This window comes from Xiphophorus couchianus, chromosome 2 (assembly GCF_001444195.1).
Source record: "Xiphophorus couchianus chromosome 2, X_couchianus-1.0, whole genome shotgun sequence".
Lineage (NCBI taxonomy): Eukaryota > Metazoa > Chordata > Actinopteri > Cyprinodontiformes > Poeciliidae > Xiphophorus > Xiphophorus couchianus.
The window spans coordinates 396290-416967 of NC_040229.1; the positions used below are offsets into that span (position 1 = coordinate 396290).

At 38.0% G+C, this 20678-nt stretch overlaps 1 protein-coding gene across 2 annotated transcripts; it reads right to left on the reverse strand.

Moving 5' to 3' along the window:
- Positions 1-7013: 7013 nt before the first annotated feature.
- adprh (ADP-ribosylarginine hydrolase) lies at positions 7014-18239 on the reverse strand. 2 transcript variants are annotated; one of them, XM_028004790.1, is made up of 8 exons: positions 18220-18239; positions 12604-12718; positions 12410-12518; positions 11540-11638; positions 11358-11463; positions 10612-10878; positions 9428-9642; positions 7014-7431 (listed from the first exon to the last, which is right to left on the reverse strand). In XM_028004790.1, the coding sequence occupies exons 2-8, from the start codon at positions 12685-12687 to the stop codon at positions 7283-7285; spliced, it is 1029 nt and encodes a 342-aa protein (XP_027860591.1). In that variant the 5' UTR covers positions 12688-12718; positions 18220-18239; the 3' UTR covers positions 7014-7282. The 2 variants fall into 2 exon arrangements, with proteins under 2 accessions (XP_027860591.1, XP_027860582.1); XM_028004781.1 differs by lacking the exon at positions 18220-18239 and adding an exon at positions 13911-14087.
- Positions 18240-20678: the final 2439 nt, after the last annotated feature.

The following is a 20678-nucleotide window of genomic DNA, read 5'->3' on the forward strand; positions in this document are numbered from 1 at the left end:
TCTTATGGGATTAAAAATATATATTTATGTTAGATAGGTAAAAGGACAAGTTAGAGGAATGTGTTTATTTTGATATTTTAATACTGTAATAAATACTTAATCGCCCCTCAAATCTAGTAAACTACAACTGTTTTTATTTTTATTTTTTTATTATTATTATTTATTTATTTTTTTTTTTTTTGCTGCCGAAAGGAACTTGGCTCACAAACGTTTTGGCTTTTCTTGGTAATTTAATCTGTATTTCAGCACAAAAAGGATGTAAAAATGCTAAATAAAATTTAAAAACAAATATTTGACAAAGTTTTTATAAACTACATTGTTTAAAATGCAGTTTTAAACACATATATTTATTACAGTGTGTTTCATCATTACAGTGTGTTGATATGGTGTTTCAGCATCTGAATAATTTATGTAACTAAATAAGCACAAGAAAATTGTAACTAAGCAAATATTTTCCACGGCAATGCCAATAAAACTATTTTATTTTCCACATAAAATAGTTTATTATGACTTGCAAAGTGATTCGTAGAGTTAAATGATTAAAATAATTTGTTATGATATTTTTTATAAACTATATTCTTTAAAATGTAACATACATATAAATGTATTTATGTGACAAAAAAACCTTCAAAATTTGTAACTCAGCAAATATGTTTTTACATATAGGAGACGCATCTCTGAGGTCTTTGCTGGATTTTCTTGATTATCTGATTTTGCAGCTACTGTTTGAATGATACTGTATTTTTTAGGCTTTATATTTCTTCTGTTGTCCACCTTGTTTCAATTCAAGTCTAGTTTTTAGGAAGCTAAAAATGAGGAAAATTAGAGGTGAAAAAGCACCAAAATTATTAAACTAACACACTTGACACCAAATAACATGCCATTCTGCTAAAGAAATAAACAGTTTACAATATAATATATGTTACTTATGTATAAATGGTATTGAATAAACTGATGTTTTCTTGAGTATTTGAAATATTATAGTATCAGTGTTTGAATTCAAAGGAAACCATGGCAACGTGACATCACCGTAGTGCAGTGTAGTGTAATGTCACAATGTGTGACATCACACTACCGTGTCATAGGCAGAATTTTGTGACATCAAACCTTTATTTAGGCTTGTCATATTGATCAACCTTTGTCACAACCGCATAGCAGCCGTTCGCGACACATTCACCTGGGAGTTCCTTTCGACACTCAAAAGAAGTTCAACTTTGCTTGATACTTTACAGAATCTAGTAGAAAACGGATTTATCTCTGACTGAAAGAAGGATGTCGTCAAACCAGCTTATCATTAAGATAGATACACCCAACAATGTTGTTGTGAGGGAAGTTGAGCCACAGACGACGATGCATAGCGAGAAAAAGAAGGTGCCCTTCAAGATGTGTTTAGCAGAACATGAACACAGTTTGGATGACGATACCGGAAAGCTTTACGATTCACTCATCATTGAACCCATCGATGCAACACAGGAGACTGTGGATGATGAAGGAAAGAACGGACCACCTGAGAGGAAGAGGAAGAAGAAGAAGGAGGAGCCGCTACCACTGAAGGTCTGGGTGGAGCTACGCGCTCCTATTAATCAACACATTTCAATTGAAATCACTGAAATGCAGGACGCCTTACAGATCACCATAAAGGAAATTATCCCTGAAACACAAGAGGAACAATCTGCTCAGGATGTTAAGACCTCACAAGAAGATTTCCCTCCATCGGTTTCTAAGATTTCATCCACAGAAAATGCAGATGAAAAAAATGATAGTACTGTTCTGAAAAATCAAGATGATCAGACAGACTGCTTAGAACAGGAGGCTCATAACAGGGAAACTGTCTTCCCTACTGAACTGGATATGGAAAATGAATCAATGTATGAAGCACCGGAGACAGACGATGAACCAGCGGAGAAAGAGCCATTGACCTGTGAGGACATGAAAAATACACCAACGTCTCTAACTGTGTCTGAACCAGGACACATCCAGGTAGAGAAAGTTCCCGATGTCTCCCACGATCAAACCATAGAAAATGTCCAGTTAGAGAACGTCCCTGAGGTCCCTGACGACCAAACATCTGAAGATGAAGTCAACAAACGCGACAACACTGAAATCCCCATCCCTTTGCTTCTCCCATGTCCAAAAGAGCCACAACCTTTATTTAAATTGATTGTTGACCTTCAACAATATTTACACGAACTTCTTCAAGAACTGTGGAAAACAACTGCGTCGCTACCTGAGGGAGTTGAAAGGAGAACTTTCCTAGATAATAGTTATGAGTGTTGTTTGAGACAGCTCCAGCTCTATGAACAGATGCGACAGCTTGAAGGCTCAGAGGAAATAGAAAATTTGCCCAAGTCCCCAGAACCTCAAAGAAAGAGTGAAGCCACATCTGATGAGCATGAAATGGGACATAATGTGATTACACAAGGAGAGAACAAGAACAAAATGGTCTCTGTGAAAACACAGACAGAATTTCCAGAGACCTCAAAATTGAAAGCAGTCCACCGCCAATTTGTGTCAGCAAAGAAATTCAGGCGGCAATCAAAAGCAGTCCATCCAAAGATTGCCACAAAAACCAAGATGGAGACACAGAACATCAGGCATCAATCAAAACCTGGACAAAATCATGACACCACCTCTGACGAAGACAATAACCCAGTGAAAGAGGTTTCATTTTGGAGGCGTTTTAAAAAAGCTGTCACCCCATCATTTATGCGACAGTATAAAGATAAGAGCAAACCAGCCAACATGGAGCGCTGATGTTTTATACTCAAAAGAGAGGTGAGAGTTAGATAATCTGGGCCTCCCTAGTATTTGCTCATTTCTATTAGTTATTTTTAGTTAAATATTGCTTGGTGGAAGTTTTAGTTCCTGTATTCGTCTGTATAAAAAAGCGAGGGCTGCACGGTGGCAGAGTTTCCCCGTGTATGCATGGGTTCCCTCCGGGTACTCCGGCTTCTCCCATTCAGTCCAACATCCACGTTCATCCATTGCAGTCTGTATATCTGACTCTAAAAATGCAACCAGTAATTGGTTGCAATTTATTGCGATCAATAAATTGCAATAAATTGTTTTGTGACTTGTTTTAATTCATTTTTAGAGTGTAGTTGCTCATTTTTATTAGTTATTAATTAATTAAATCTTGCTTTGTTTTATTATAGTTTTTCTTAGTTATGGTAGTTTTAGTCCTTTATACTTCTGTTTATAAAAAAGCAAGGGCTGCACGGTGGGAGTTTCCACGTGTATGCATGGGTTCCCTCCGGGTACTCCGGCTTCCCCCATTCATTATATATAACTATATATATATATATATATGTTTATATATATATATATATATATATATATATATATATATATATATATATATATATATACATACACAACATACTATGGAAAAACGTGATGGCCTTTAGAGGAATTGAATACAAGACATTTCAGAGAAATTCTGACGATTTTCCACTTACAGCTAATGATGAAAACATGACCTGCTGAATGAATTGTTCTCAGTGCTGCAGTTGGCTCCACTACACCACCAAACATGACAGGGATGCTTCACATAAATAAACATAACATGAACCAGTAATAATGTGAGGCAACATATATAAAAAAGCGAGGGCTGCACGGTGGCAGAGTTTCCCCGTGTATGCATGGGTTCCCTCCGGGTACTCCGGCTTCCCCCATTCAGTCCAACATCCATTACAGTCTTTATATCTGACTCTAAAAATTGTCACTGTTAAGGAAATATGATTATTTTAGTGCTTAATACAGTTAATCTTAAAAGATATATGGAACACTCTTATTTTGAACAGGTTTGTGTTGAGCATTTAAAACTAAACCAGAGGGGTAAGCATTCAGAGACACAGGAACCAAATGCAGATTAAGGGAGATCACTCAATGGGACCCCCACTGTGAGGCCGGGCCACAGGCGAAGCCATAAAATTAGCATTTTCCTTGGGAGACAGAGACTTTAGATTTCTCAGGTATCTGTGAGGTCTTATCTCAGGTCGTTCTGTACTCAGAATGACCGTGGGAGCCACAGGGGGTCAGGGCCAGCTATGCTCTTTTGTCTCGTCAGAAGACAGATGTTCCTTTGATTTGGCCGTAGATTGAGGGGAGTTCCAAGTTTCTCTGGGAGCTTCCAGTTGGTCAACAAGAGGAACGCCTAGAATGCATAAATTAAATAGAAAAACACCCACTCAGTATAAAATTTAGCCACACCACTGAATTTGCAGAAAGTTGCCACTTTTTTGCTTTTTTTGCATTGGCTCTCTCTCCAAAGACGTCTTTGCTGTTTGTTTGTCTTTGTTTCGTGTTTGTTTGTTTCCCCTTGTGTGTCTTTATTTTTATGAGAAAAATACATATCTCTGTTCCTCTGCAGCTTTGTTGTTGATTGCTTTGTATGAGATTAAACTCTGTGATCTGTGACGTCAACACGCTTTGTTGTTGTTTCGTTTTAGCAGCGCGCCGCCACTCGCCAAGGACTCGGGAGAGAAAAGAGGAAAGAGCCAAAACTTTTTGTCCAAAACTAGCGTTAAATTACCTCTTTTTTTACATCACCAATAAATGGCTAACACAGCAGCGGTTGATTAGCAGGTGATCAACTCAAAACCACTCCTACCTTTTTACTCTCTCTCTCTTTGTAGTTTAAGCACACCTGTTACCGTGGCAACCGCCTGGCCCCGCAAGACGAGCAAAGATTACGTTAAAAACATAACATTCAGTCCGTTACGATATCAAGTTTCTAGGCTTGATATTTATTTCTAGATTATTAATCAGCGCTTCCCTGAACACAGCGACGGTTGATTGACTAGCTGTACTTGGTGCTAAGGTGGCTAACACGAGTAACAGTTTAGTCCAAAGCCTTTTCTGCTAAAATAAAATCTTTAGTGTATGTCAGATACAGACACGTTGCATATTTATCTGTTTAGCTACGTAAGACTGTGTAGCAGACAGGCTTCAAGGTGTAGAAATTGTATCAGTTCTGCCATTATGCTGTAGTTAGCTAACGGGAAGCTAAGTGTGTTTGTGAGACGGCCACACACGTGACCACGTAGAATGGAGATCAGCCAATGAAAAGCGGCCCCTCTGGTAAGGTCCATTCTTCTCCGGATCGCGTTTTGAAAGCCAACTCGCAAGTGGTGAGTACATCCAAACACAGGCTGAGTTTTCCTCCATCCACCGCGGCTGTGTTTTGTATTTTAAACGATGCTAAAAGTCGGTGATGCTTTGAAACGGGTTTCCGTGAGTGGAAAACAGCAAAAAACGATTCAAAGAGAAAGAAAACGGCTAAAGTCACAGAAAAGTAATGCGACTGCTCTGCTCGCTCGCGCTCAATGTGAAGTTAAAAAAGCGGAACTAGCTTTAGCTTCCAGCTAGCAGCAGCGGGAGGAAATGACCTAATATGGCGAAGGGCCAACTGTAGAAATGAAGACGTGTGAGCCCTGCCCTGCCCTGACACGCAGCTAAAATGCAGTCATCACCGAATAAAAGTTTTGACCAGGTTTGTCTCTCAGAGGGGAAACAGCCTGACAGTCTGAACTTGGTAAGGAAATAAACCTGATCATTACAGAGAAAAATACAATTGATAAAAATTGAAAGAGGGAGGGAGACAGATAAAGAGAAATGAAGAAGAATAAATAAATACTGTCCATAGAGGATGGATAGAGAACATTGTCAAATTTTTCTTCCTTAGGAAAGCTCCGTTGAATAGACATACTGAAGATGTTCAAGTATTCCTTTTAATAACTACTAAGTATATTTAGGACCGCACCAGCACTTTTACATAGGACCCCCACCAGGTAGCAACTGTCATTAAGATAAACTACAGCCGCCACTAACTCCACTCATCGTCATGATACATATGAGACATTTACATTAAAAATCTCTGAAAGTTTTATATTAATCAATAAACCTCACAACATTGGAAGCTCAAAACACTGTCCTGAGCCGTATGCAACGAAATTTCGTTCTGTATACACCCTGTGCATGCAAAATGACAATAAAGTCAGTCTAAGTCTAAATTTTGGTTAGTGTTAAAAAAACACTGACTGAATTTTCCTTCTTTTTACTATTTTCTCCTGTTATTTTCTACAAGAGCATCAAAACACATCAGTAAATCAAAAAATATAATTACATGAAGTAAGGTTTGTACAATGTAACATTAGCGCCATTGTAGATTTAAAATTAAATTTATGCCAAAAAACTTTTGAGATCAAAAAATTTTTTTAAATTCAATCTAGTAGTGAAAATCTGCCCCTTAGCCCTTCTTCTCTCCTGTAGGAAAATATAATTAATAAAAAAATGGACAAGACAAAAAAAAGTTTAAAAACAATGACTAAAAAATAAAGTTCTCTACTCAACTACCGTCATTTGTTTTTATTTTACTTTCTACTGTAATGGTGCAAATGTTCCTCAAAACGATTAATCGGATTAGTTGCGAATAATATGTTTAATCGTGATTAATTGTCATTACTCGCATTCATCATAAGTAATCCAATTAATCATGAATAATCTGATTAATCGATAACTGGAATATACAGACTCAAAACAGGCCATTTTGCTGAAAAAACATATTCATAGTTGTGTTTAAACAAAAACAGTGAAACAAAAATATACATTTTGCATTTAACTTGGGGAAAAAACCTACTTTGTAAATATTTTCTACCCAGTACTGTTCAAGAGACAATTTTAGCTTCATCCAGTTAAAATTCTGCCAAAAATAATCTATTAATTCAAATAATTAAATGTTAAAATAATCAACACTTAAACAGTGTTGATAAATCAAGTGGGAAGAGCTGAGCTTTTCATTTCTTATTGCATTTAAGGCAAAAAAATATTTCTATATTAAAAAGGAACTGCATTTATTTGCCTCTCAATGTATTTCTAATATTGTATGAAAGGCTTAAGTGATTGGAAAAAAATGGTACATCCTGCAGATCATTCATGCAGATCAATCGATTAATCATTAGAATAATTGATTGATCAGTGACTAAAGTAACATAGTTACAAGACATCAATAATTAGTCCGTGTCAACTGTGTTTATTTAGCATCTTTGATCACTTTCCTTTATTTAAGGTACCGGTAGACTAAATGAGGTAATTGCCTCCACTGTCATCTCAGGAATGGCCACCAGGGGGAGCGCTCTAAACACAAGCCAGGCTGTTGTCAACCACGAGGAAAACGACTCTAGTTTACTGGACAAGTCTTTTCTCTTCAGGCTAAAATGATAACCCACTTTGTGGGTCGATGGGAGCTCGCCGGTTCGTTGGCCCGGTTTCTGCCGCTGTTTTAGTGTGAGAGGGCGTAGAGTTGTTCGGCGCAGCGCTCCAGTCGGTCGCGGTACTCCAGGTTGCTGTAGTTGCCTTCGGGGACCCCGTTGGTTCCGTAAAGGAGACCCCAACAACAGGCGGCGATCACCGCTGTGCTGTCGCTGTCACCTTGGCAGAATCAAAGAGAAAGGTATAAGTAAGTAGTTTTACTTCGCAGTAGTAGGAATGAAAGTTATTAAAGTTGTCCGCTCTTATCAATCGACTGATTGATGAGCGGCCATTTTTTTAAAAACTGCGTTTGCTTTTGTATCAAAATGGCCGACCGCTTTCCATAACATGAAGTGCTAAATTTTTAAACACATATAAACAATTTTTTTGTGTTAAATATTGATCGAATAAACAGAAAACTTTGGTATTCTCACATTAGTAAATTTAGAAAGGCATTTTTCTATCATGCTAAGGTGTTCCTGTTATGTCTCCCGGTTTTCTGTTATCGCGTCCTTCTTCATAGCGTGTCAGTAATGTTGGTTGAAAGTTTGCGTTGCTCCATCATTCATCTGAACACTATTGATAACTTAAGGAGTGTTTATTTCAAAACGGCTCTGCATAAAGTGTTTTTTCTTCCGTTCTGGCATGGCCGCCATCTTTATTCCTATACCAACTGGCTAATTAAATGCTGAAAAATTAGGTTTGGTTTGCTACTGGTGGTTTTTGTTAACATTTATACATAATGATGAATAAATACACTCAAATTATGGAATTAAGTTTTTCTAAAAATGTTATATTACGCAAAAGAAATAAAAGAAACATTAAATCTGTCAATAAATGTTGTCATCAATGTACCGTATTTTCCACATTATAAGGCGCACCTTCAATGAATGGCCGATTTTAAAACTTTTTTCATATATAAGGCGCACCGCATTATAAGGCGCATAGAATAGAGGCTACAGTAGAGGCTGGGGTTACGTTATGCATCCATTAGATGGAACTGCGCTAAAGGGAATGTCAACAAAATAGTCAGGTCAGTCAAAGTTTATTAATAGATTACAAACCAGCGTTCTGAAAACTCGGTTCATTCCCAAAATGAATAAACAGCTGTTTTATTATTTTCCCCCAGGTAAAGTAAGTGACGTGGTATTTTCGTGACACAGTTTATCTTTTAACAACGACAAGGTATAACATATAGTGGAGGGGAACGTTTCCTCGATTCAATAAACACGTAAAAAACAGTCTGATACTGTTATGGTAAATCAAACGTTAGTGCGATCACAATATATATCCACTTCCGCACCATTGATTCGTTCATGTTAAATTCTCTGGCTGCTGCTCTATTCCCGTGTTCTACTGCGTGACTGATCGCCTTGAGCTTAAACTCTGCGTCGTAAGCGTGTCTCTTAATAGAAGCCATTTTGGGGTCTTTACACAAAACCCAGCATGCACCGCGCGCTTCTTCTTCTACGGGGGAAAATGAAGTCGGCGGCTGCTTACCGTAGTTGCGAGACCTGTTGTGGCTCAATATTGGTCCATATATAAGGCGCACTCACGGCTTTTGAGAAAATTGAAGGTTTTTAGGTGCAACTTATAGTGCGGAAAATACGGTAATCAATGACTTGAACATAAAGCAATCTAAAAGACATCTGGTTGGCGCATTTGTTGGTAAAATGCAGACAAGCTTCTTAACAATGAACTAAAACAGAAAAATAGTGGCACCCAGTCCGTTTTTGGCAGTAAGTTAATTATTTTTTGGTGTCCGGAAAACAAGTTGTTTCGAAAACCTCCCTACTGTAACATCACAAATCAGCAGGCACTGCTCCATAACCTAGCAACCCCCAGTGAAGCCCAGCCTGTTTCCTAGCAACCCTATCTGACCTCCAGGACTGCTGCATTCTTGGTTGTGCAGGAGGCTCCACTTCTGCTTTTCCGAGATATATAGTTGCGCATCTGTTTGCAGCCATTTTCATGTGCAAGTGTAAACATTGAGTTGGGGCCGTGGCCAGCAGCGGCATGTTTGGATTTAAAGTGACGAGGCCCAAAAAAGCTCAACAGAACTAACCACACTAAAATTTGATCTAAGAATAATTTTGTGGAAAAAAATAAATAATGAACATATTTTGTAAAGCCCACAGGGCTCCTGTAATGTTTAACTCTACATTTTATAACTGACCTCCATGGAAAGCAGCTCTGTTCATCAGCTCCTCCCAGTCGGAACCGGCGCCCAGTAAGGCATCCAGCGCTATCATGGGAGCATCATGGCCGCTGCGTCCCGCCCAGCCAGACAGACTGAAGCTCTTATAGGCCTCGTCCCGCTCAGCTGGGCCGTAGGACGGGGGCCAGAGCAAAGGGCCCACTCCGTTAGAGAGACCCCTCAGGTCCAGGTACCTGAGGACAGAGGAAGAGCATTGTTGACATCAACATGATTAATTCATGTGCTGCAACAAAGCAGTTAGGTATCTAATCAATTAGCTTTACCAATCAATCAATCGTCTGTCAGGCTGGACTTTAGTATTCTCTGCAGTTAGACTTAATCTAACAGGGACATTTGGCACAAAATCATCTCACCGTGTTATTCATTCATTTATAAACGTCTCAGTTTCAAACTGAATATTAATAATCCAAACTAACTTTTTAGCTCTGAACTAGTTAAATATTTAGTTTGAAGCTAGAGTTAGCAAGCTATACTTAGCTAAATATTTAGTTTGACAAGTAAATATTACTAATACATTAAATACTAAATAGTATTTAGTATTTTACTAAATATTTTTTTAATAAATAAATATTTATCTTGAAAACTAAATAGTTAAATATTTAGTTTGCAAATTATTTAGCAAGTTAACGAGATATTTAGTTTGAAGGTAGAGATTTAGCTTGTTAGCTAAATATTTACTGGCAGACTAAATATTTAGTTCAACTGAATATTTACCTTGTTAAACATTTACCTTTAAATGCTAAGTTGATATGTAGTTTGGAGCTAAATATTTAGTTTGATAGCTAATGTTGGTTTTGATCTAAATTTAGCTTCAATATTTAGTTTGCTATACATTTTTGATTCAAAATAAATATTGAACTTGCTAAATATTCAATTTAGCTTGCTAGTATTGAGCCTGCTAACTAAATGTGTAGCTTCTCAGCTAAATTTTCTAGCTTGCTAACTAAATATGTAATTTTGAGACAAATATTTAGTTTCAAACTGACGTATTAAAGAATGTACAACATGGTGAAAATGTTATTCATTTGACTTATGACACTAAATAACTCAAATTTCTGATTGTGAAACTCATCAAAAAGCGGCCTATGAACCTTTCACATAGATAAAAAGTAAAATTAAAAACAGATTTTATTGTTTCTCACCACTGCCACTTGTCGCAGAAGTAGCCCCAGTCGCGCTCCGTCTCGTCCACGGCGAAGCCCCGGCCCTGGATGATGGTCCGCGCCACCGGGCAGGCCTCGTTGATCAGGCCCAGGCCCCAGGTGGTCATCGGCCGCCGCTGGACGGCATAGGAGGCGAACAGGGCCGACGCCACGGCCCCCAGGAAACCCGTGGGGTGCGGATGGGTCATCCTGCCCGTCTCCACGGCAACAGCCACAAGCGACAACAGCTGGTCAGGCTTCGGGTACCTGAAGCAGGAGACGCGTCTCAAATTATCTTTTCATAGAGTCAGTTTCTTTCAATTATATAAGTAAACTAATTAAAGATTAATTTAAAATGTTCGTTTATGGCTCTGCTAATGGAAAACTCTGTTTCCTGGAAAATTTTATATTTTCACATTTTTTGGCAGATGTTGAACCAGATATTTATATTTTATATTATTTATTTTCTATTTATAAACATATTAGAAATAGTTTTTTAAAACTTTAATGTAAAATTTATTTATTTTTGAGTTTGTATAACGATTAATTGATTAACAAATTAGTTGATGATTATTTCAATTATCGATTAATTACGATTATTGATTAATCGTTTCGTCCATATTTGAAATTAAACTGAAAAAGATTTTTTCCTTTATTTTTCACAAGTATGAGCCACGCCTTATTGGTTTGTTGTTTTATTAAACCAAAATGAAACATGTTGAAGTCAGCCGGACGAAGCGTCTTACTTCAGACCGATGCACATGGACCGCATCGCCGCGCCGCAGCCCGTACCCTCTGGGTTATACGCTACTCTGTAGCCCTCTTCTTCACCTGGCTTCAGCTGGGAAACGCCTTATAGAGCACATCACAGCTGCACATCTATCTTTCCAAACAGCAAATTTTAGATCGTTTTTCAAATAAAACGTACCCAGAATGCTGGAAGGGCCGGGTTTCCTCCCTTCCATGTCCTTCATCGCTTCCACATACCGACCAGCCACCTCATGCAGGAGCTCTTCCCCCGTTTTCCCTAAAAAATGCCACAATTTGCAGACTTTAAATTGTAATAATAAATAACATTTTTAGAGCGCTTTTTGGACACTCAAATCTAGAACTAATCTGAGCGGCTTTATGAATCAACCTAAACGTCAATTTAATTGTCCATTTTTAATTTTGGTCTTAAATAGAACCTCAATTAAACTGCAACTCCAGGCAAGACTGGGAATTATATTTAAAATCTAAGTTGAGGAAAAACACTGAGACAAGAGAAATTTGTGGTAGGTATCCAACGATTATTTAATAATCAATTATTCTAATGATTAATCAGATTAAGATTACATACACAATATTTAAATGCATGAAAACCATAATAAAGAATTTATATAAATAATAATTTACTTTTAACATCAACATGTGAAAAGCTCTTCTTTCTGCTTAACTTAACATCAATACAGAGTGATCTGTTGATTAATTATTTTATTTAATAATTGGATGGAAAAGGAGCTCAATTATTAACTAAATTTAAACCAGGTGAAGCTAAAACTGCCACTTAAAGAGTTCTGGGTAGAAAATATTTACAAAGTCTATAATCATAAATGCGAAATGTATATATGTTTTGTACATGTTTGGCTTCATTACTGCTCTGAATATGTTGTTTTTTCAGCAAATTGCCATTTTTTGATTCTATACTCCACTTACCGATTAATCAATTGCTAAATTAGTTGACGATTATTTGAATAATCAATTAATCCAATTAATCGCTCAACTGTAGTTTGTGGGTTTGTTGGGTTGTTGATCTCACCTGTTGCCAGTCCTTCAGCTGTTGCCAGGTGTAGAACGGTGTCGTCGCTCACCGGCCAATCAGGAAGCTCCACCTTGATGCTCTTCAAACCGCCGAGCTCCTGCAGCTCCTACGGGGGCCAGAAGAGGACAAACATCAAGAAGTTTTTCTGCTTTGAGATCAGCTCCTGAAGATACAGGATTTAGTTTCCTGACCTGGTGAATAGCTGGTCCGGACTCGTTATACTCCCAGAGCTGGTTCTTGTAGCCCAGAGCATCACCAGCACCACTCAGCACCATGCCCGCCTTATAATGCTCCACCGTAGCAAATCTGAAGGTGCAAAGAGAAACAATCCTGGACCCTTAACTTGGATATGCTGCTATCAATCCACATACCATTCTAAAAGAAGACATCTTGTATTTCTAATAAGTTGAAATAAATGTGTCTCGTTGTTCTCGTATATAGGTTAGAGTGACAAAGCTACATTTAGCTAAAATGCTGTCTGTAGCATGTTGACTATCATTGACTTATTCAACTTAGTAGACAAACAACTGTACAAGTAAAACTTAGCTAAAATATTAGCTAGCTAAAATGATGCCAAATTTTTTACTTTGTTTTAATTGTGAAGAAAAGAAGAAAAAAAGTGTTGGCTATTGCTAGCATTTTGACTATCATTGACTTATTTCGTTTAGTATAAGTTTAGCGTTTATATCAAAACTAGCTTAAATGCTATTATTAGCATGATGGCTATCACTAGCATGTTGATTTGCTGTGGCTATGGTCAGGTGGAGCCATAGACAGCAACTCCTAAAAAGCAGTTTCTTTTTAGATCTCTAAGACCTAACTCCATTGACTTGTTTAAAGACGTGTTTTTTTTAATGTTTTTTGCTAACTCCAAAAACCATTGTCTCAAAATAACGATATTATCAATAATTTCTGGGGCAATTTAATGTCCAGCAAAAAATATTTTTTGTGACATGCCTAGTGATAACTGATAATTATGTTTATCATAAAGTTAGAGCATTACACAAGACCACTGAAAATGATTTTTAATTCAGAAATGTTATGACTATCATGGAGACTCTGCCTGAAGGCTGAGCTCCATGCCACGCTGCACTGATGCAGTGATTCATGCAAAAGGAGCCCCAACCAAGTACTGAGAACACATACAGTGTAGTTGCTTCAATGGGCCAACATCTCTATACAAAATGTTGTTGATATTTGACATTTTCGGACAAAGTAAATAACTTTTCTTGTAGCTATTCTATAAATCCGTTAATTGCACTTTCTAACATTTATTACTAAAATAAATAGAGTTCTCGAATTTCCTGGGAAACACCTGTGCATAATATTTCTCCAAAGTGGGTCAGTGTGGTTATGAATACATTTATTATGGCGTGTTAGGCTTCTTAGCGAAGAAATAAACGAGTGATTAAATAAAAAGTAACTGTCTGGCTTTATTAGAGAGTATTGTACCGGTTCGGTATCGCACAGAAACGCCGTTATACAGCATCAGCCTCACCGGTCCATTGTAAAGCGTCCTTCCCGGAAATCAGACCTGACGAGGCGGACATTCAGTTCAGTTGACACCGAGGCCGCGGCGCTGCGGTCAAACCAGCCTCTGCTTCGGAACAAATGGTCCAGCCAGCCCCCCACGAGCCTTTTTCTGTGGCGCACGAGTGCTAAGTATTACGGTAAACACATTTACGGCTTATTTTCAAAATAAGAGCTTGTTTCCGGGGCTTTTTTCCCCCCACGTCTAACCAAAAGCAAATATACTGTCTAATCTTTAATGATACACAATAATGCTTTCTTTTTCAGAATTTAAATTCCAAAAACATCTGATTACCTAGAGCTGTTCCTCAAAATGTTTCATCCATGTAAAATGGGTATTTTCTTAATTAAAAAAACCCTTCAAAGATATTACTCTAATCAATTTCACCACTAGATGTCACTGTTTCATGAATGTCTGGAATTTCAAAATGGAAGATCCACTTATAAAGTCAATATTGTCATTTTTGAGGGGGAATATCTGAATATATTCAATAATTACATCTTATGGGATTAAAAATATATATTTATGTTAGATAGGTAAAAGGACAAGTTAGAGGAATGTGTTTATTTTGATATTCTAATACTGTAATAAATACTTAATCGCCCCTCAAATCTAGTAAACTACAACTGTTTTTATTTTTCTTTTATTATTATTATTATTATTATTATTATTTTTGCTGCCGAAAGGAACTTGGCTCACAAACGTTTTGGCTCTTCTTGGTAATTTAATCTGTATTTCAGCACAAAAAGGATGTAAAAATGCTAAATAAAATTTAAAAACAAATATTTGACAAAGTTTTTATAAACTACATTGTTTAAAATGCAGTTTTAAACACATATATTTATTACAGTGTGTTTCATCATTACAGTGTGTTGATATGGTGTTTCAGCATCTGAATAATTTATGTAACTAAATAAGCACAAGAAAATTGTAACTAAGCAAATATTTTCCACGGCAATGCCAATAAAACTATTTTATTTTCCACATAAAATAGTTTATTATGACTTGCAAAGTGATTCGTAGAGTTAAATGATTAAAATAATTTGTTATGATATTTTTTATAAACTATATTCTTTAAAATGTAACATACATATAAATGTATTTATGTGACAAAAAAACCTTCAAAATTTGTAACTCAGCAAATATGTTTTTACATATAGGAGACGCATCTCTGAGGTCTTTGCTGGATTTTCTTGATTATCTGATTTTGCAGCTACTGTTTGAATGATACTGTATTTTTTAGGCTTTATATTTCTTCTGTTGTCCACCTTGTTTCAATTCAAGTCTAGTTTTTAGGAAGCTAAAAATGAGGAAAATTAGAGGTGAAAAAGCACCAAAATTATTAAACTAACACACTTGACACCAAATAACATGCCATTCTGCTAAAGAAATAAACAGTTTACAATATAATATATGTTACTTATGTATAAATGGTATTGAATAAACTGATGTTTTCTTGAGTATTTGAAATATTATAGTATCAGTGTTTGAATTCAAAGGAAACCATGGCAACGTGACATCACCGTAGTGCAGTGTAGTGTAATGTCACAATGTGTGACATCACACTACCGTGTCATAGGCAGAATTTTGTGACATCAAACCTTTATTTAGGCTTGTCATATTGATCAACCTTTGTCACAACCGCATAGCAGCCGTTCGCGACACATTCACCTGGGAGTTCCTTTCGACACTCAAAAGAAGTTCAACTTTGCTTGATACTTTACAGAATCTAGTAGAAAACGGATTTATCTCTGACTGAAAGAAGGATGTCGTCAAACCAGCTTATCATTAAGATAGATACACCCAACAATGTTGTTGTGAGGGAAGTTGAGCCACAGACGACGATGCATAGCGAGAAAAAGAAGGTGCCCTTCAAGATGTGTTTAGCAGAACATGAACACAGTTTGGATGACGATACCGGAAAGCTTTACGATTCACTCATCATTGAACCCATCGATGCAACACAGGAGACTGTGGATGATGAAGGAAAGAACGGACCACCTGAGAGGAAGAGGAAGAAGAAGAAGGAGGAGCCGCTACCACTGAAGGTCTGGGTGGAGCTACGCGCTCCTATTGATCAACACATTTCAATTGAAATCACTGAAATCCAGGACGCCTTACAGATCACCATAAAGGAAATTATCCCTGAAACACAAGAGGAACAATCTGCTCAGGATGTTAAGACCTCACAAGAAGATTTCACTCCATCGGTTGGTAAGATTTCATCCACTGAAAATGCTGATGAAAAAAATGATAGTACTGTTCTGAAAAATCAAGATGATCAGACAGACTGCTTAGAACAGGAGGCTCATAACAGGGAAACTGTCTTCCCTACTGAACTGGATATGGAAAATGAATCAATGTATGAAGCACCGGAGACAGACGATGAACCAGCGGAGAAAGAGCCATTGACCTGTGAGGACATGAAAAATACACCAACGTCTCTAACTGTGTCTGAACCATTACACATCCAGGTAGAGAAAGTTCCCGATGTCTCCCACGATCAAACCATAGAAAATGTCCAGTTAGAGAACGTCCCTGAGGTCCCTGACGACCAAACATCTGAAGATGAAGTCAACAAACGCGACAACACTGAAATCCCCATCCCTTTGCTTCTCCCATGTCCAAAAGAGCCACAACCTTTATTTAAATTGATTGTTGACCTTCAACAATATTTACACGAACTTCTTCAAGAACTGTGGAAAACAACTGCGTCGCTACCTGAGGGAGTTGAAAGGAGAACTTTCCTAGATAATAGTTATGAGTGTTGTTTGAGACAGCTCCAGCTCTATGAACAGATGCGACAGCTTGAAGGCTCAGAGGAAATAGAAAATTTGCCCAAGTCCCCAGAACCTCAAAGAAAGAGTGAAGCCACATCTGATGAGCATGAAATGGGACATAATGTGATTACACAAGGAGAGAACAAGAACAAAATGGTCTCTGTGAAAACACAGACAGAATTTCCAGAGACCTCAAAATTGAAAGCAGTCCACCGCCAATTTGTGTCAGCAAAGAAATTCAGGCGGCAATCAAAAGCAGTCCATCCAAAGATTGCCACAAAAACCAAGATGGAGACACAGAACATCAGGCACCAGTCAAAACCTGGACAAAATCATGACACCACCTCTGACGAAGACAATAACCCAGTGAAAGAGGTTTCATTTTGGAGGTGTTTTAAAAAAGCTGTCACCCCATCATTTATGCGACAGTATAAAGATAAGAGCAAACCAGCCAACATGGAGCGCTGATGTTTTATACTCAAAAGAGAGGTGAGAGTTAGATAATCTGGGCCTCCCTAGTATTTGCTCATTTCTATTAGTTATTTTTAGTTAAATATTGCTTGGTGGAAGTTTTAGTTCCTGTATTCGTCTGTATAAAAAAGCGAGGGCTGCACGGTGGCAGAGTTTCCCCGTGTATGCATGGGTTCCCTCCGGGTACTCCGGCTTCTCCCATTCAGTCCAACATCCACGTTCATCCATTGCAGTCTGTATATCTGACTCTAAAAATGCAACCAGTAATTGGTTGCAATTTATTGCGATCAATAAATTGCAATAAATTGTTTTGTGACTTGTTTTAATTCATTTTTAGAGTGTAGTTGCTCATTTTTATTAGTTATTAATTAATTAAATCTTGCTTTGTTTTATTATAGTTTTTCTTAGTTATGGTAGTTTTAGTCCTTTATACTTCTGTTTATAAAAAAGCAAGGGCTGCACGGTGGGAGTTTCCACGTGTATGCATGGGTTCCCTCCGGGTACTCCGGCTTACCCCATTCATTATATATACAGTATATACTGTATATATATATATAAACATATATATATGCTTATATATATATATATATATATATATATATATATATATATACAACATACTATGGAAAAACGTGATGGCCTTTAGAGGAATTGAATACAAGACATTTCAGAGAAATTCTGACGATTTTCCACTTACAGCTAATGATGAAAACATGACCTGCTGAATGAATTGTTCTCAGTGCTGCAGTTGGCTCCACTACACCACCAAACATGACAGGGATGCTTCACATAAATAAACATAACATGAACCAGTAATAATGTGAGGCAACATATATAAAAAAGCGAGGGCTGCACGGTGGCAGAGTTTCCCCGTGTATGCATGGGTTCCCTCCGGGTACTCCGGCTTCCCCCATTCAGTCCAACATCCATTACAGTCTTTATATCTGACTCTAAAAATTGTCACCAATAAATGGCTAACACAGCAGCGGTTGATTAGCAGGTGATCAACTCAAAACCACTCCTACCTTTTTACTCTCTCTCTCTGTGTAGTTTAAGCACACCTGTTACCGTGGCAACCGCCTGCGCCCCGCAAGACGAGCAAAGATTACGTTAAAAACATAACATTCAGTCCGTTACGATATCAAGTTTCTAGGCTTGATATTTATTTCTAGATTATTAATCAGCGCTTCCCTGAACACAGCGACGGTTGATTGACTAGCTGTACTTGGTGCTAAGGTGGCTAACACGAGTAACAGTTTAGTCCAAAGCCTTTTCTGCTAAAATAAAATCTTTAGTGTATGTCAGATACAGACACATTGCATATTTATCTGTTTAGCTACGTAAGACTGTGTAGCAGACAGGCTTCAAGGTGTAGAAATTGTATCAGTTCTGCCATTATGCTGTAGTTAGCTAACGGGAAGCTAAGTGTGTTTGTGAGACGGCCACACACGTGACCACGTAGAATGGAGATCAGCCAATGAAAAGCGGCCCCTCTGGTAAGGTCCATTCTTCTCCGGATCGCGTTTTGAAAGCCAACTCGCAAGTGGTGAGTACATCCAAACACAGGCTGAGTTTTCCTCCATCCACCGCGGCTGTGTTTTGTATTTTAAACGATGCTAAAAGTCGGTGATGCTTTGAAACGGGTTTCCGTGAGTGGAAAACAGCAAAAAACGATTCAAAGAGAAAGAAAACGGCTAAAGTCACAGAAAAGTAATGCGACTGCTCTGCTCGCTCGCGCTCAATGTGAAGTTAAAAAAGCGGAACTAGCTTTAGCTTCCAGCTAGCAGCAGCGGGAGGAAATGACCTAATATGGCGAAGGGCCAACTGTAGAAATGAAGACGTGTGAGCCCTGCCCTGCCCTGACACGCAGCTAAAATGCAGTCATCACCGAATAAAAGTTTTGACCAGGTTTGTCTCTCAGAGGGGAAACAGCCTGACAGTCTGAACTTGGTAAGGAAATAAACCTGATAATTACAGAGAAAAATACAATTGATAAAAATTGAAAGAGGGAGGGAGACAGATAAAGAGAAATGAAGAAGAATAAATAAATACTGTCCATAGAGGATGGATAGAGAACATTGTCAAATTTTTCTTCCTTAGGAAAGCTCCGTTGAATAGACATACTGAAGATGTTCAAGTATTCCTTTTAATAACTACTAAGTATATTTTGTAGTAATGATCTTTACATTCATTAAAGGTACACCGGTAGCAATTTTCTGGCCGATCACCGATATTTAAAAATCTGACTTGCTGAAATGTTTTTGTGTGTGTGTGTGCAAAATACAGCAAAAAAGTTGGCAATCATGGAGTGACTGTTGTAAACCTGCATGGAGAGAAGAGCTGGTGGTTGGGACTGACCATCAACCTTTCTCATGGTGGACAGTGGCTGATTTCTGTGACCTTGTAGGTAAATAAGGTTTGTGGATACGATCAGTTCCACAAGCAAGTCACAGCCAAGCGCCGAGCACCCAAAGGGCCGGAAATCAGGGATATACATATATATATACACTGCTCAAAAAATTAGAGGGAACACTTAAACAGGTGTTTAACACTTAAAGTGTTCCCTTTATTTTTTTGAGCAGTATATATATATATATATACATACACTATATATATACAGTATATATATATATGTATATATGTATATAAAATCTCAGTGACATGCGGTCAGGGGAGGCAGGTGAGGCTCTGGGCTCATTGAAGAATAATGTAATGATTGCTATTTTCACCCTGTGGTTTGTACTATAAAGTATTTATTTTTCATTTAGCTTAACCAAGTTTTATGATTTTTTCTTCAAAATCGCTGAATTGTCACAATTTTCCATTCAAACGCTCGGAAGCGAAGCCGGTGAGGCAGCAGCGAGTTGAGCCTCACCTGGGATTGATCAACCTCTCGCTAACTGAACTGTCTGCCACTCTGAGAGCCTGATCCTCCTGTCTGTACGCCACCAATAAAATGGCTAAAAAACATTTAATATATGAACTGATTTTCCATAATTACGTTATGTATATAATGTAGAGTGCTTTTTGTCATCAACTGTGTGTGTAACGTGTTTCGTGTGCTGAGGAGCGATCAGAAACAGCAGAGAACAGATTCAAGGTGAGGCAGGCAGTTCTCTTGCCTTATGGCAGGGGGCGCTCATGATCCCAGACATTGTGACTCCACAACTGCAGAGCAAGAGACAGTAACAGCGAGCTAGTGATACAGTAAATAAGGGAAGCTACACCAGGGGTCTCAAACTCCAGGCCTCGAGGGCCGCAGTCCTGCAGTTTTTAGATGTGCCTCAGGTACAAAACACCGGAATGAAATGACTTAATTACCTCCTCCTTGTGTAGATAAGTTCTCCAGAGCCTTAATGACCTAATTATTATGTTCAGGTGTGGTGCAGCAGAGGCACATCTAAAAGAAGCTGGACTGCATCCCTCGAGGACTGGAGTTTGAGACCCCTGAGCTACACGCAGCGAGTCTACGTGTAGCTTGGCT